The sequence below is a fragment of the Mastigoproctus giganteus genome, chromosome 3 (assembly GCF_048544385.1).
Source record: "Mastigoproctus giganteus isolate SK-2022 chromosome 3, ASM4854438v1, whole genome shotgun sequence".
NCBI classification, from domain to species: Eukaryota; Metazoa; Arthropoda; class Arachnida; order Uropygi; family Thelyphonidae; genus Mastigoproctus; species Mastigoproctus giganteus.
In genome coordinates this window covers 191,654,485-191,671,733 of record NC_143577.1, presented here as the reverse complement: position 1 = coordinate 191,671,733, position 17,249 = coordinate 191,654,485, and the positions used below count along the sequence as shown (strand labels likewise).

General features: G+C 40.3%; 1 protein-coding gene across 1 annotated transcript in view; it reads right to left on the bottom strand.

Moving 5' to 3' along the window:
• Positions 1-12,748: 12,748 nt before the first annotated feature.
• Positions 12,749-17,249, bottom strand: part of LOC150088524 (uncharacterized) — a 142,255-nt gene continuing 137,754 nt past the window's right edge. The window contains exons 12-13 of the mRNA XM_090370215.1: positions 13,378-16,867; positions 12,749-13,125 (exon numbers count right to left, since the gene is read on the bottom strand). Coding sequence (XP_090226341.1) covers positions 12,917-13,125; positions 13,378-16,867 — 3,699 coding nt within the window. The 3' untranslated portion in view covers positions 12,749-12,916. The remainder of the gene's footprint in view (positions 13,126-13,377; positions 16,868-17,249) is intronic.

Below are 17,249 nucleotides of genomic sequence, written 5' to 3'. Positions count from 1 at the left end.
TCTTAGGTAGACTCGTTGGCAAGGTGATCGGCATAGTCATTACTTGTTCCATATTTCTGTCTTTTGTTTCCCATCCACCCAACCAGATGGAAATCTGGTTGGATGGATGGGAAACTTTCATAAAAAAGTGTGGGGTACCACTCCTCATTTTCTCCCACGCTATGAATCCCGGATTAAACCAACTTCTGTCGACTTCTTCAGCCATTCTATTGTAGATAGAATACAATTATATTGTATTCAAAGAGAGCAAACTCCAGGGGCTTAACTGAAGAGGATTGAAATCAAATTTTATTTCAGTAATTTTTGAGAAATTAATTTCTATAAAATGTTGTAGATTTAATTAACTTTTTTAGGTATTTCTTCTGAGTTCAGTTCTTTCCGGTTACTCTATAGCTTATTTTTAACTTCACTAAGGGATAAAGTTTTGCAGCGGTTTAATTTCTGTAATACTTTATAAAGTTAAATTTTGTAATACCCTGTACAAAAGTTCACTTTTGTACACCATCTAAGGACATCATGACTCAAAAGGAAATGCCGACAGGCATTTCCAGTGTGAACCATGCATATAACATGCGGCTTGTATAACCGATTGTTATAACCTGTGGCATGTATTCTAAGGTTGGTTTAGTAGACAAACCAAGCTCAACTGAGGATCCTTTACTTTGCGCTCATGTGAGCAGAATACCATCTCAAATTACGAGAATTTGAGCCACTAAAAGAACGGATGTTTGTCCTAGAAACTAATGTAACCCTGTCTCAAGTGATTCGGCTCCCAGAACAGAATACATATTGCTCTGGTTGAATGGGACTTACTTTTATTGGGTTAGTTTCTTGTAAGGGAAACGGGTAACAGTTAATGATGTTACGAACAGATTTTAAGACTTTAAGCGTGGTAGGGGTAAAAGAGCATTATTATTAGTCATGGGCTAACAATATTAAATGAACACGACCTGACCATTTGTTGAATAAATACAAGACCATGCTGAAATAATGCTGCGAGTTAGGTCAGATTTTGTGTCTGTAATTGTGCCCGGATGCGATAGGAGGTATATGTTTGAAAGCTTCGTATGTTAACTCAAGACTTGAGGGACCCTGTAAAGCTGTGGAGGGAGGGAGGGAGGGGGATTTATGTAGGAAGAAAGAATCTGTTTTGTAGATACGGTGTTTATTTGAACAAAAGTGGTACAAGGGTTTTTGCCAGTATCATTGAAGATACCTTAAGGGTTCAGGAGAAACTGCTAGTTAGGGGAAGGTAATACAGAGACGCGTTAATCTGATGATTTCAGTCAAAGTAATGATTGCGCACATCTCAATAATTCTTGTTTTTTGTCGGAACAGCCGATGTTGGCAAGATTAGCATTAGTTCAGGCATATGATGCAAGAAAGCAAGTTTATACAGCATCAGCCAAAAAACAAACAAAAAATAATAATAAATAAATAAAAACCCTTCCCATTTCACCCATCCGGTCACTCCAAAAACTTGTTTGTCTAGTTCAGCCTTAAATTTATTTAAGTTATATCAACTTCTACAATAACTGTTCTGTCTGTTGTGGGGAAGTTGATAGCTTAAATAAATCAACAACAGAACAGTTGATTGCTGGAAGTCTATTGTCGAAAATGAAAAAGACCTGGGGGTCTTTTTAATTCTCGACTTGCCTGAGTGTAGCACCACACAGTTGGTACGTTTACCTTGGGTTACTGCTGTCCATATGAAGTAGTTTCCATTGGTCAATTTTAAACTTCAGTTGCCACTTCACTTCTCAGCCCATCTCTCTAACCTTTCTAGATCCTGTTGCAATAGCATAATGTCTTTAATTTCATTCCCAACTCTCCCAACCTTTGTATCGTCTGCAAACTTGAACATTAAGCCTGATATACCTTCATCAATATCGTTGATAAATACACAAAACAATGTGCCCAGCACCGAATCCTGTGGGATTCCATTAATAACATTAGACCCCGAAGAGCAGTGTCCATTTATTACCACTCTGTTGTCTCCCACTCAATCATTCTTCTATAAATGGTAACAACTTTCCCTTAATAACATACCCCTCCAATTTGTACAGTAGTCTTCCATGCGCAACAGTATAAAAAGCTTTCCTGAAATACAAATATATGATATCAATTTTTTTTGCATGCCGTTCCTTTGTGGCCACATCGTAGTATCCAATAAAATTGGTCAGAGAAGAATTCCCCTCAACAAACCAATGCTGTCTGAATTATTGCTGCATTCATGTCTAGATGTACCTGCAATGCTTCTTTAATCAGTGCCTCCACTAATTTCCCTGGAACAGAGGTTAAACTAACTGGTCTATAATTATTTGTGTTACCCTGTTAGCTCCCTTTGTGAATTGGGAATACATTTGCACATCTCCAATCCATGGGACCTCCCTTGAATCTAAGGATGGACTCATAATTATGGTTAAAGATTTCCTTACTTCCTTCACTGCCCCCTTCAATATAACTGGATAGATTCAATCAACCCCCAGATGCATTTTTTTTATGTTTTAACTTCAAAAATTTCTCCTCCACTTTTCTCTCCGTTATTGCAAATTCATTTTGCTCCCTGTTAGAATTTAGTAAACTTCTGTCCTCCACTTCCTTGCAGATATCCTCATGTGTGAATATAGATGCAAAATACTCATTGTTTGTTTGCTGTCTGAGCAGGATCATCAACAGTCGAACCATCAATATCAAGTGGACCAATCTGATTCATCCTCCTCCCTAGAGTTTACATAAGTAACGAAGTCTTTGCTGTTTCTCTTAGCATCCTTTGCCAAAGATTTCTCGTAATCCACCATCGCTTGCCTAACCTCCTTTATGACTTCATTACAGACTAGCTTATATCTACCATAGGCTTCTGTTTCATCTGCTAATTTATATGCATCCCATGCATTTTCCTCCTCTGCCATGCGCCTCATTAGTTCATCTGACATTCATTTAGATGTAAATCTTGAACAATATTTCTTAGTTGGTATGAAAAGCCCAGTATCTTCCTAGAATAATTCGTTGAAGATTTCCCATTTAGAATTCACCGTTGGTAACATCATCGGTTGATCCCATTGCATAGAATTTAAAAAAAGGTCTGAGACAACTGTAGTGGCCTTTACGAAAGCAAAAACCCTTCCCTTTACCCCTGATGGTAGTTACCTCTTTGAGTAAATCCCACATGAGTACACTGTGATCACTGCCACCCAGTGGTTCCTTTATCTGAAAATTCTTAATGCGTGAATAATCACTGCTGATAATCAGATCAAGAGTATTACTCCCTCTAGTTGCCTCCCGAACATGCTGCTGTAGAAAACAGTCATCCAATAAATCCACAAAAAAATCTTGTTGATGTTGCGAGTGATCAACCCACAGGTTCCATTCGATACATGGAAGTTAAAATCCCCCATTATAAGACATTCTGATTTACTGACCCACTATTCCTCTGTATAATTGTTCATTGTACTCATCAGAGTCATTAGGCCTGTAACAAACTCCTACCCTCATTTTTGCATTCTCAGTGCTTATGTCATACCAAACTAACTCAACATTGTACTGTCCATTTACGTCAACTGGCTGCACTTCCTTAGATTTTGTTTCTTAACTAACAACATAACCCTTCCTATTCTATCTATCCTTTCTGCACACATTGTGCTCCCCAAATTCCAATTCTGCACCCCTTATATCTGAGTGACACCACGCCTCCGATATCCTAACAATATCCGAATTTGATGTGTTGACCAGCAGTTCAAATTAATCAAATTTATTTACTATATTTCTAGCATTTGTGTACATGCAGGTATACATGCACCTGTTCTTACTCTTAGTTACCCTAACACAGCCCATGTATTTAGTTGTTCCATGACTCCCAGCAACTCTTTAAGTCCCCAGCAACTTGCTCTCTAGGCTATTGCTTATTCCAATAGAACCAGTGCAAGAATCACTTTAGCCTCTGCCTGCGGCTACTATTAATCTTTTAGTCCGTGGACCCCCCCCCCCCACCTCCAACTAGCAGTTTTCCGCCCAATCTAACGCTGCCTCGATAGCATCAGCAAATAAGATGTTCTGCGGATGGCAACGTTTCAAATTAGCAGGAAGATGAAGCTGGGTAAACAAGCCTAAACATCTTCAAGGGTCGTAACACGGTAGGTAGTAAACTATTAATACTTAGTCTTAACTATCTCTGTAGTAATCAATAAAACGGTTAATTCAAACTTCTGGTTAGGCCAACCTGTGCTGACACAGAGCTAACAGAAATGTGGCGCCACCCGGAAATTGAGGATAGCGAGTTCCATTGTGGTATGTATGATGTATTTAGAACAGGGAAACGGTCGTCAGCAGGGGTTATTAAAAGGATATCAGAAGAATTCTGAACAGCCTTGATGTCAAGAAAGTAGCAGTACCTGATAGTATTTCTCCGCTTTTTCTTAAAACTTGTACTCCTGAGCTTATTCCTGTTCTATGTCGCCTAAAATAGCCCTCTTACATTTTCTTATTCCACTGGTGTCTTTTCTTCTTGAAAATTTTCTCATATGCAGCCAATTCCTAAAAGCGTGACAAATCCATTCCATCGAATTATTGTCCCATTCCATTTACTTCTATTCTTTCTTAAGTAATAGAGAAATCTATTAACTGCCAACTTTTAAATTATTTAGAAATCTTCCATCTGATCAATGATCACCAGTATGGAATCCGTCAGTTGCGATCCACTAGAGAGATTCACTGTCTTATGTTACCCATCTATAGATAAATTCAATTGAAAATTTGGTGAAACTCAAGCAGTTGCTCTTGACATTTCAAAGGCTTTTGATCATGTTTGGCATAAAGGTCTCCTAAATAAGTTTCCATCTCTTATGGTTTGCCAACTATTTTTGTACCTGGGTATACAGTTTTCTCTCTGACTGCTCACTGCGAGTGATGGTAGACTGCTTACTGTCTTCCAACTTCTCAACTAATGCAGGTGATCAACCAAGTCCAGTTTTTTCTCCCACTGTTTTCCTCTTGTATTAATGATCTTCTTCCATTGACCGGAAATCCTGTCCATACTTTTACTGGCCATAGCAAATTGCGTTCCACCTTCCAGTCCGGCACAAGCAGATGCAACTTCTTGAATATCCACTATAAATTCCTTAAATGCCGATCTAAGTTATCTTTGATTCTCCAGTAGGTCAAAGATAACTTAGTTGATTTCAATAATTCTAAACATCAGTCCTGTCCTATATCTTTCAAAAAGGTTTCTTCTGTTCCTATACTTATCTTTGACACTCGGATTTCTAGACAAGATCACATATCTCTGTGAGGATTACCCCGACTTCTAATCTTTCTTTGCATAAACACATCACAAACGTTGCTTCCTCTGCATCTAAAAAAACAGGTTTTCTCTTTCGCTCTCTGCGGTACTTTTCCTCTGAACTGATATTCACTCTGTACAAATTAATCTCTCCAACCATGAAATATTTTTTCCACATCTGGAGCAGTGCCTTCAAAGGATTCCATTCAAAGGAGGACAGTTGACTTAATGATCAATCTCTAACAAAGTCTCTCTACTCTGTCTCATAGACGTTCTGTTTCTGCTGCATGCATTATCTATAGATACTTCCATGGGCACTGTTCTTCTGAATTGTCTTCTATAATTCCCACTCTCTTACAAAGCAGTTCGGACGTGTACCACAACCAGTTAACATCTTTTTACTGTCCAACTTTAAATACACAGACCAACTTTTTTTCTTCCTCGTTTATTCATTCAACTTCCGTTTCTGGGACAATAGCCCTTCATACATAATTCCTGAAAACTGCAATCTACAGGAATTCAAGTCTAATATCAACAAATATTTTCTTTCTCAACCTTCAACCCATGCACAGTACTAATTACCATAGGTTCTGTTACCCGTCGTGTTTGGGGGTTTCATAAAAAAATATATATATTCCGCGTTACTGATTTTATTTACTTTGCCATTTCTGTTTCAACTGCTTTGGATTCTCATCCAATATGGTGTATAGTTTTGAGTTGAAACAGATGGTGTTTCACGCTATCTAGTATTAAGTTAGTTTCTTCAGTAGCTTTAAAATTAATACTTTTTTGGTTCTAATTTATATCTGGAGCTTTGGCCTTCCTTTCTCTGTGTGTGTTTGCTTTTTTTTAGTTAAAAAATGAACCCAAAGTTCTTATCGTTGGAATTAATGTTCTTTATATAACTGGTAGTTCTTGCAAATTCAAATGCACCCTAGGTTCCCAATGTGCACGAAGTTTCCATCAGGATTTTCTTGTCTTCACAAATTCTTCCGCTTTGATTTGTAAATACTCTAAATGCCTTGAGAGATTTACTGGACAACATCATCAGGTATAAACTCGTAGGGGTTTCTTTCATCTCACTAATCTCGTTGCTCTTCTCCAAGAGATCCACATCTTTAAGTGAATATTCCAGATCTGTATGCAATTATACTGATTTACATCAGTGCGATTGATGTATCATTTTATCAGTTATGCTGATGTATGTTTGATAATAATTGGGTGAAAGTAAGTACAAGACAACTTTTTTTTAAACAAAAGAAGTGGCTTTGAGTTGCAATTTGCTCCAAGTAAAGGAGAGTACGTTGAAACTGCCATTCAGATAACGTTCTTTCCACCATCGGTTTTTTCTTATTTTTTTATGAAAACTGCAAACACAAAAGGTATTAGAACCTATAGTTCTTAATACCGTGTGTGGACTGAAGGTTGAGAAAGATAGAAGATACTTGTTAATTTTAAATTTGAATTTCTGTAGATTGTAATCTTCACGAAATACGTGTGAAGGAAGGTGGCTTCAGAAGACGAAAGTTGAAAGGTTAAATGAGAAAGAAGAAAAGTTTGTTCTGTAAGAGTTTGAGGTTTGACACCAAATGGAAGCTGACAGGTTGCAGTACATGTTCGAACTAATTTGAAAGAGAGAGGGGAAGGAAATTACACATAAATTCAGAAGAATAGTACCCATGGAAGTATCTATAAAAAAAAAAGACATGCAGCAGCAACAGAACGTCTATGAGACAGAGTGGAGAGAGACTTTGTTAGAGATTGGTCATTAAATAACTTAACTGTCCTCCTTTGGATGAAATCGAGAAACCTGGGAGAAGTTTTAGGACCACCGTTCCAGATGTAGGAACATCTGGAAAGGGGAGATTTTCGATTCGTACAGAGTGAATAGCTGTTTAAAAAGTAACGCCGAGAGCGAAAAGGAAAACCCTGTTTTTTAGATGTAGAAGCAATATTTTGTGATATGCTTATGCCAAGAAAGATTAGAAGTCAAAGTAATCTCTAATAGAGACATGTGATCGTGCATAGAAACTTGAGTGTCACCGAAGTTAAGCACAGGAGTAGAAGATTCCTTTTTGCCAGATACAATTAACTAAGTTTTCACTTCCCCATTGCAGAATGAGCTGGAAATTAACATTTAAGGAATTAAATGCTAATTTAATTTGTTGGTAGATATTCGAGAAGGTGAAGCTTTTGGGCAACACAAGGTTTCTGAAAATGGAATGCAATGTGTTGTCATCAGCAAAACTATGGACAGGATTTGCATTCAGCGGAAGAAGGCAATTAATATAGAGGAGGAAATGAGGGGGAGAAAACTGAACTTTGGTGTACACCAGTATTAGTCGAAAAATTAGGAGACAAAGATGTCTGCTACCATCATCCGCAGTTGTTGTTGTAATAGGGTTTTAGGAGCATCAGCGACTAAGGCCGTATTGTTCCGTATATGCTATCTGGGAATTGTTCTGTGATCGATTTTCTGTCTGCTGAACCAAAAACTAGTTTCCAGGAGAAAAAATCATGCCACTCTTGACTGAGACCGACTACCTCAGCCACATTGTGAAAAAGGCCATTAATATTCCTCATCTCATCGACAGGACTCAAACTCGGGTCTTTTCTACTCGGTGTGGGGAGGACAGCGGTTCTACCAACTCTGTTACCTACTAAGGCATCATCCACAGAGAGCAATTAGAAGGAAAACTGGATACCCAATTTCAAAAAAGTTGGAAATACATAAGCTTGTTTAGAAGACCTTTATGCTAGATACGATCAAGAGCTTTAGAAATGTCAAGAACAACTGCTTGAGTTTCACCAAACTTTTCCATTAAATTTGTCCATAGGTGGGTAACACAAGCCAGAATATATTACCACTGGATGGGCTCTGACAGAATCCATATTTGAGATCGTAGATCAGATAGGAGCTTTCAAGATAGTTTAGAAGTTGTCGGTTAATAGTTGTCTCTTATTTTGGCAAGAGTAGAGGTCAATGCGATGGGAGGGATTTGTTACCCTTCTAAGGAAATGGGCGGATATGAGCAAATTTCCAAGCAGAAGGAAAAACAGCAGTGGAATAAGAAAGTGTACAAAAGTGGCATAGGACAGAATTATGCTCAGGAGCAAAACTGAATATTTTAGGAACAAATAAAGAAATGGCATCAGGACCTGGAGATTTTATGGCATGAAGATTGTTCAAAATTCTTGTGAAATCAAATCCGTTTGATGGAACACCTCAAGAGGTATTAAGTGGGGTGTACTACTGGAAATTATGGATTGTTTATCAAGGTCGCTTATAGTAGCGACTATCGCCAAGTTGTGGTCTCAGGTTCCATTCACAACAACCGAGTTCTTGAGTTAAGATCAAGTGTTTGGGTTATCTGGTATCCTGGTAGGTAAATAAACTGTACGAGATTATTAGTAATTACAAAAGCCTCAGAATCTCGATCAGCTGGGTCCTAGAAACTGAAACCAGCCGAAGCTATGAATGTTGAAATCATTAAGGAAAATGACGTCACTGTTAGGAAAGTTGGATTTAATAAATCTGAGTTTCAAAAAGAGGAAGGCAAAGAATTCCAAGTGATTAGTGGAGTTGGGAGAACGACAGAGGCAACAGATGTATTCGAAAAAGATGGGATATAAGCCAGAGATGATCAAAAAGAGGAGATTCCGAATTACCAAGGTTTTGACAGTGGATATTAGAGCAGACATATGCACAAGTACCACATTTCAAACTTAAGAAATTGTACAGCGAGTAATTAGTACAGCTGAGATGATCAGTGGTTGAGGCAACTGATAATTGAGATTCTGTCAGAAAGAATAAGTGGGCTGGGAATTTCGACTTTTAATGAAATGGACCTCACTGAGGCAACGAATATTTGCGATGAAGATGTGTTTAGGAGGTTTAGAACTATTCACAGCATAAGTTTGACTGTTCATGATGCATTCAATAGATAAAGTAAAAGTAGAGGGGAACGTGTGAAGTAATGATTTTTGGATATGGCTTGCATGCAGAATATACCCAGCTGCTTGAAATAACATGGATTCGACAATGCCCCGCCTACTTACAACTCAAACTCATGCTAGGCAATATCTGGCAGAGCAGAGGCAGCAAGATTATACATTAACTGATCCGGATGCCTCCTAGAGTTACCAGTAGGTTCTATCCGGTGAACTATCTAGTGGCCGGCCTGTTAACACCATTTTTAGAGCTGTACCCTCGAAATGTAAGGAGGATTAGATCGCGCTAGGACGTCTATCATGACCTCAAAAGACATGAATCGTACTGAGTGATAGAAGAGATGAGGGTTGCAACTTTGCACTGAAGGCTATACATGGGTACGCCACTTCAAGCTTCCAATAAGCAAAGTGGTGGTATTTGCACAGTTTGAAGAGTTATCTACTAACTAGTATTGCTTGGTGATAGAGGAGCGTCATTTCTCTGTGTAGTGTGGACACCACACTTGAACCCCTGCTTATGTTTGGTACTCACCGCGGTGGTCACTTCCACTATACTGGATGGTGTTTCAGGACTTGCACAGGGTTACTAACAGTTCCATCATCGTGAACTGCAAAGAAAGGGTTTCGTTGCCGAAAAACAACCAGACTTCACCGAAATGCAGTCCACTTGACTCAGGCATGTCAGATGAATATCAGTTCCATTAGCGAGATAGGGCTTATTGTCTGACTCCCAGAGGAAGTCTTAGCTCGTCATACGTGAATGTCTGTGAACATACGTTACTGACACTATCAAGCATTTGTCCAAGAAGGCTGATTGATTATCGCATAAAAATTGTTAAATGGTTACATTTCTTATTGCCTTTCTATGGACTAAAAGAAAAGATAGTTTCAGCCTGTGGGGAAAGGGGTAGGGTACTCTGGATATAAATTAATATCTCGCAGCCAGAATTAGTAATTCTTTAGTGGAAAACAAAATAACACACGGTTTAGTTTTACTTAGTTTCTTTATACTTTGTTATAATCACATACAAATATTTCATCTGTGCTTTTATTTATACAGTTATAATCTATTCCACATTACATAAGTACACTGAAAGAACAGAATTCATGGAATACCTGATTCCGGGGCAACGCAACAGTATTATCACTATCGCTAATGGACAAACCAACCCCTTGACAGGTATATGGGTACACTGCATCACTGCATTCACGTGGGGGGTAATTCGATGTCAGTATGGATAAAGGTGGTGGATGAACGTGCCGTAGATGTCTGTCTAGCATATTGTTTCAGCCAAATGGAGAGCGACAGTGGCACAAATCACCGCCGGCTTCAACGAAAGAGGTGCCAGAAACGTCTCCACCAAGACCATCAGGCAATCATTAGCCGCAATAGGTTATGGGAGCCGCTGACCCACCAGATTCCCATTACTAACACCACGACACCGGACTCTATGCCTCAACTGGGCGAAAGAACATCAGCACTACCTTGAATAATTGGAAACAGTCCGATGAGTCTCGTTTCCAGTAATTTCGAGCGACGGAAGGTGCATATCTGGCGGAAACAGCACGAAGTTATGCACCCGTCATGTCAACAAGGAACTGTTCAGGCAGGTGGACGATCGGTAATGGTCTGGGGCGTGTTCAACTGGCACAACTCTGGAACCTCTGGTACGTCTAGACTCATCTCTGAACGGTTCAGGTTACGTGTCCATCCTTGCAGACCATCTGCATCCCTTCATGGTCATCGTGCACCCACAGGGCAATGGACTCTTCCAGCAAGACAATGCGCCTCCCCACAGAGTTGTGGTGACTAGAACATGGTTCGAAAAGCATTCTGCAGATTTTATCGCCATGGAATGACCTCCCTGTTCACCGGACATGAACTCTGTGGAACATCTTTGGGATGCTGTGGAAAGGTCCCTTCGAGGTTTGGATCCTCCACCCAGGAATGCGACAGAATTATGGACAGCGGTGCAGCAAGCATGGATGGAAATACCAATGGAACGCTTTCATGAACTAGTAGACTCAATGCTTCATCGTGTGACTGCCCTTATCTGGGCGAAAGGTGGGTCGACCCATTACTAGGTAGGTTTCTCGTGATTTCTGTCCAATCTGTGTACACTCATATTATACAAGTACAATTTAAAAAAAAAAAAAAAATACTTGTTTGTCAATGACAGGGAATATATCGTAGTTTTATTGTTATTACTTCGCTTTCATTTTAACATCAAGTTTAATGATTCAGTGTGCCATCTCACGCCATTGAGACAGATTAAAAACTCTGGTTACTGGTTCTCCATTGAAGAATCCTCTGGTTAAAATAAGGAGTATTCATCCGCTGTCAGGACCACCCTCAAATAGGTCCATTTCTGTTTATGCTGCTGTAAAATTTCGTTAGACATTTCAAGCGGGAGTTTACTTTGCATAATGACTTAAGTTTCTATCTATTTGTAAATTCAGGCAGCGCATGCGTTGGAAGAATGCGATTACGTTAACTGCTCAAAATTTTGTCGTTAAACTTCTGACTCTTTGGGATGAAAATGGCGATTTTATTCGCAGTCTGTTTATGGCTTATGGAGCACATTTTCGAATTTTTGGGTTTATTAATAAGCAAAATTTTATACTTATTCTTTTATAATTAAAACTATACCCAAAACTTTGGGTATAGTCTTAATTATAAAAGAACTTTGATCTTTGGTGAACTGTGACCCAAAATGATGCTTCCTGCTCCTTTCTTGTGGGGTCTGCAGTTGGAGATTGCTAGTTTCAGTTAAAGGCAGCAAATTTTCTGGATCGAAAATACTCGGTTCCAATTATCACCAGGATTTAGTTATCAATAATTGTCATTTATTGTCAACCTGTAAATTCTGTTGTTATACTAGGAACATAATGGTCAAATTGTTAATTTATCTATCGCTATCCTTTATAATTTTTTATTTGTAATTATAAGAATTCTTCTAGTATTTGTATGCCAATACTTAGGTGAATGGCAAATTTACCTCAATAAATAAAATTAAAAGCAACAAAATCCAAGAATTAAAATCAGTTTGCTGATTTTTTACAAGCTTTTTTGGATGTCAGGTGGAATCATCGAAACCAGTAGGGGAGGGGATATTCTAAGAGTACTCTGATGGGAGTGTTTTTTTATTTTAATTCCTCAGCTTGTTTCGAGATTCTGACCACTCGTATGAGGACTGCTCGTTTAGAATCAAATACAAATCCGATTTTCAATATGGCATGCCATTGTGATTTCTTGTTCCAGCATCTTGAAACAAAACTCAAAGCAAACTGAGTTCAACGTATAACTATTTTGTTTAAGAAATAATTACTACTTTTATTTTGAAATTTCTGTATTTTTAAATGTGAAAATTCTTAACTTAATCTTCAGAATTAAGCGAAAAATTAGAAGTGCATGTCCTGCACGAGAGATCAAATAGCAAATTCAGTGCTTTATCTTTTTTATTTTGTGCTGTACACCATAGACCAAATCAGTTTATCAAAGTTGTATGAAAAAGTCGATCGTGAAGGAACTTGGTATGCCTGTACATCTCTAGTGTCACTGTCCACGAGCAGGTACCATTTGCAATGGCCGGCATTCGCAAAGGCATGATATCTGCTACCCCTTGCTATCGAAATAGCGCACACACTTTGGCGATCATGCTGTCATTATGCAACACACATTCGTCTTCAATAAAAGTCCATTATTTTACAGCAGAGTAAGCCAGTACAACAAACTTCTTCTTCTGACTTCCACAGAGAGGGGTCATTCCATTCGCGACCTAGCCTCCCTCTACTCGTCATTGGCTGTCGTTCGATGGGAACAGAAATGTGCTGCCATGTGGTACTTGTAGTGATTGGGGCTCTTGCAGGAACAGATCGGCTTCTCTTTCCAGAACCTGGAATTAAAAACAGCAAAAGAAAATAGTCAGTGGCAAGTACCAGAAAAGGAAAATTAAAATAAAGTTATTTAGCCAACTAATCAAGAATATTCCTGTGTGTGTGTGTGTGTGTGTGTGTGTGTGTTTTTAAAATCCTGTACCATCTTCAATTATAATGATTTACAAAATCCAAGAATTCAACTAGGATACTAGAATTCAACTTAATATAGAATAGATATTAGATATAAGAATTCAACTTAATTTCCCTACCTTGAGATTTTTTCCTGGTCCCTTTCCTGCCTCTTCCTTCCCTTTTTCCACCAACCTCACTGCTTGAATCTTGACTAGATGAGGACAGAGGAGTCCCTTCACTGTCTCTGGGCATACTCTCGTATCCACTGCTTGTTCCACTGAACTGCTGGGTTTTTACTGGTTTTCCAAGCAGTTCCTTGGTTTCCTTCAGGTCCGTGCTGTTCACGCTGCTGTCACTGCCATGTCCACTGCTGGAGTGTCGGACCATCCATGGAGCAGCCACTTTGGTGTAGGGTGATGGAAAACTGCTGGCACTGACCACCGTATCTGTGTCACTGACGAGACACACACTTCCTCCATCCACGAACGGTCGCATCGGGGTGGAAGTGCTTCGACACAGAATTGCAGTACGATGCGACAAGTCTGGAGAGACGTAGGGCGATTCGGCGTGAGGTAACATCACAGTGGTATTAGGGGTCCAGGAAGAACTACTGCTAAGGCAGGGATGGATGAAAGGCGGTTGACTGGAAGCATCAGAATGCTTTTGGCTTTTCAAAAGAGAGGACTTGGACTGGAGACAAGGATAACCCATTTTGGAACTACATTTTCTCTTGCAGTGTCGGAAATTATGTGATTCGTGCTTGTTGTCAGGCTTAAACATCGCCCGTCCTTTGCTTCCCAGTAACCTAGAAAGCCTCGACGATACTGTTGGATGTTGACTATCAATAACGGCTGGACCTTCTGGAGGAATTTCCGTGTAATTAGAATTTCTCAAATCTTTTGCCGTTTCCTGGAGTAAGGGACGACCTTCTTCTAGCGTATCGTGAGTGTCCTTACACTGGGAAGTTTCTTCTACATCCGTAGCACCACTTCCAGGCGACCGTTGTTGCTTTGGAGAGGTCCTGTTGTTAAAGCAAATGCTGATCTCCGGAGGTTCTTTACTCAGTTCCGTTACAGATGGGTGCCTATCCAAATGAGGATTGGATGATCCATCTGGATGCCTCAATGAGGTTATTATCTTCCTCTTGAGTACCCCTGAGCTTTTTAATAGAGCAGCCTTATCATAGATGTCCGATATCTTTTTTTCACTATAGCTATGGAAATTTTCCCCCAATAGCGATCTCCTCTGTGGCTTCTTGACGATAGGGGGCACTACTTGTGTTGGCTTAGCGTACAAAGGATGTTCACTAAACAAAGGAGTTTTGTGTATTCGATTATAGAATGCTTCCAGGCGAAGTCCATTCATTGGTTTGACATTAAAAGTCAAGTCGTATTTGTCCAGGTCCAGTTCTGCTGGTTCACTGTGAATACTGTTGATGTCATTTTCTGAGAGATCTTCTAAGCTGGAATCTCTGCTGTTATACATCATTTCCGACATGGTCAGGCGAGAGGACGATAAAGGCACGTGCCCGAGAGCATTCATCACATACCTTCTTTCCGTTTTGTTCTCTAAACTTTTCTGCAGCATTTCTCTCAAGCGGACAATCCTCTGAAGCTTTTCTGTCAATGCGTTGCTCTTCATTCCGCTAGTAAATTCGTCACCTAGTCGCTTCTCCGTTAGTGTCCTTTTAGTTAACGGGGTAGTTCCACGGAGTAGTCTCCACGTGACACCTTGGTAGTTGTTTCCTCCATCATCTCTCCACGTGTCTGGCACACTGATACTGTCGAGGTCCATACTAACAGCACGGGAATCAGTGAATGAAGACGCGAGGTTAAGTCCCTCAGCACTGAGAATGCGTAAGGGATGTTCACTGCCATCATTACTTTCTTGGTCACATGGAAGAGGTTGCTCAGACATGCTAGATTCGTCCTGCCAACAGCAAGCTGCAAAAATGTCTTCTTCCGTCACTTGGATGCATGAATCCTGCATGATGACTTCTGGCTCCATCGTTTCAACTGTTTCTGTATTCTCATCGTCACTCTCATTGTACTCTACTCTCTGAGAATCACTGAAGGACGCCTCTGCTTCTCGATGCTGAATGTTGAAAATGGCGGTTGGTCCAATAGGCTCTTCTATATCCGTAAATTCGAAGTCCTCGTCATTATCTAATTCATCTACATCTGCAGAGTTACTAGAGATGTCGTCAAAGTCTTCCACTGCTCCACCGGAGTGCCTTTGGCTGAACCGACTACACTCCTGATTATCAACGTCGACCAGTCTTTCACCTGGATGGACATCCCCAACCGTCACGCACTGTGAATGCGCACTAACTAATGTACTGTCATCGCCACCGATTCGTGATGAATCTTCTCTTCGGTAAGCTGCTTCAGATGTTACTTCTGAAACAGCTACTCTTACTCTGTTTGTGATATTCGGTCTGTGTTCTGCCAGTTCATCACCCACCTCAGAGTTCTCTTTCCGAGCTTCCAGTAGGTTTGAATTCTGGTTACACTCACCGGTGGAAGTAGTCTTATCAGATGGAGGGACGTACTTTTCTAATATTCCATTCAGCAGGCGGTCGTCATTGTTTGGTGGAAAATCGATCCACACTTCTTTTTGAATCTGCGTGTAATTTTCTTGCACATGACGCGAGTGGTCTTCTACCCATTTCCGGATCATATTCTCCTTGTGGACATCCATGAACCCATAGATGGCTGGGCCATCTACCCACTGCTCCTTCTGCAGCTGCTGTAACGTTCTGGAATCGAATTTTGGCTTGGTAAATCTTGGTCCATCGATCCAAGCTTCGTCGCTCTGGACTTTTGGGTCTTTGGATCCCGACTTGTTAAGTGTTTGTTCTGATGTGCGGGGAGCTGCGTGCTGATCATGTTTGTTATGCCTCTGGGAATGATGCTTATTGGCATTTTTCCGTGGAGACTGAGGGGAAGAGGAACTTTCAGTGGGTTTCGGCAAGTGGTGAGGCGATGAGTGTTTTGCTCCTTTTGCGAGATCGGTAGATGATCCTTGACAGGCAGTGTGCTTGTTGCTCTGAGGCAGAGGAGATGCTGTGGAGGGGACAGATCCAGGTATGGCATGTTTGGTGATCTTTGGAGAGCTACTGGCATCTTTCTGGTGACGAGGAAGAGACCTTCGCGGAGAGGACTGCACGTTAGGCATTGTTGCAGACGACGGATTTGAAGATGTTGACACTGAGTGTTCAGATGATTGTAAGACACGTTTACTCCCTTGGGCGTCACCTTTCTTGTCTTCCTTTGCGTTACTTTTCCCCACTTGTTGCTGCTGCTGCTGAGGGTTTTGCTTATTACCATGGACTCCAGCCACTGCCACACGATTGTTCGTAATCACTGGACACTCCTTAAGAACTTGTTCCTTAAGGACGGGAAGGGAAGAAGGTGGGCCTTCATTATCCGTACATTCGCGTTCACTTAAAGGAACTCCCGTATTTCCGACATAAATGACTGTGTCACATGACTGTTCACTGCTAGAAGTATAGTCTGGATCGCTACTTCCTGTCCTCACAACCTCCTCACCTACTGCTTGCATCCGCGCAAAGGGACGACATGCCCCTCGATCGTCTCCTGAACTTTCTCCTGCAGCAGTGGAGAACTGAAACAAAGAAAAAAATCCATAGCATTAGCTACATAGTGACTGATAAAATTAAGTTTTTTTTGGGTCCTCAGCCCTCTTAGTTAAAATAGTTTATACAAGTTTATTATAGCAATGAATTTTTACAAATTTCTTACTATGGATTGCAGGGAAATGAACTAAACCAGAAAATTTAATATTGTCTTGCAATCCCTTCCCCCATACTCTTAATCATATCACACCATACCAACCATTGGGGCATCCGGACTATTTGGGTACCCTGTTTGTAGGGACATGATGGTAATGGTAGTATGATCATATCATGTGAGCAATCCAACGCTCACAATATGTGAGCGTTAAGGAAAGATGGGGTTGCTTAGGGAGAAGTTTAAAAGTTGCTTGG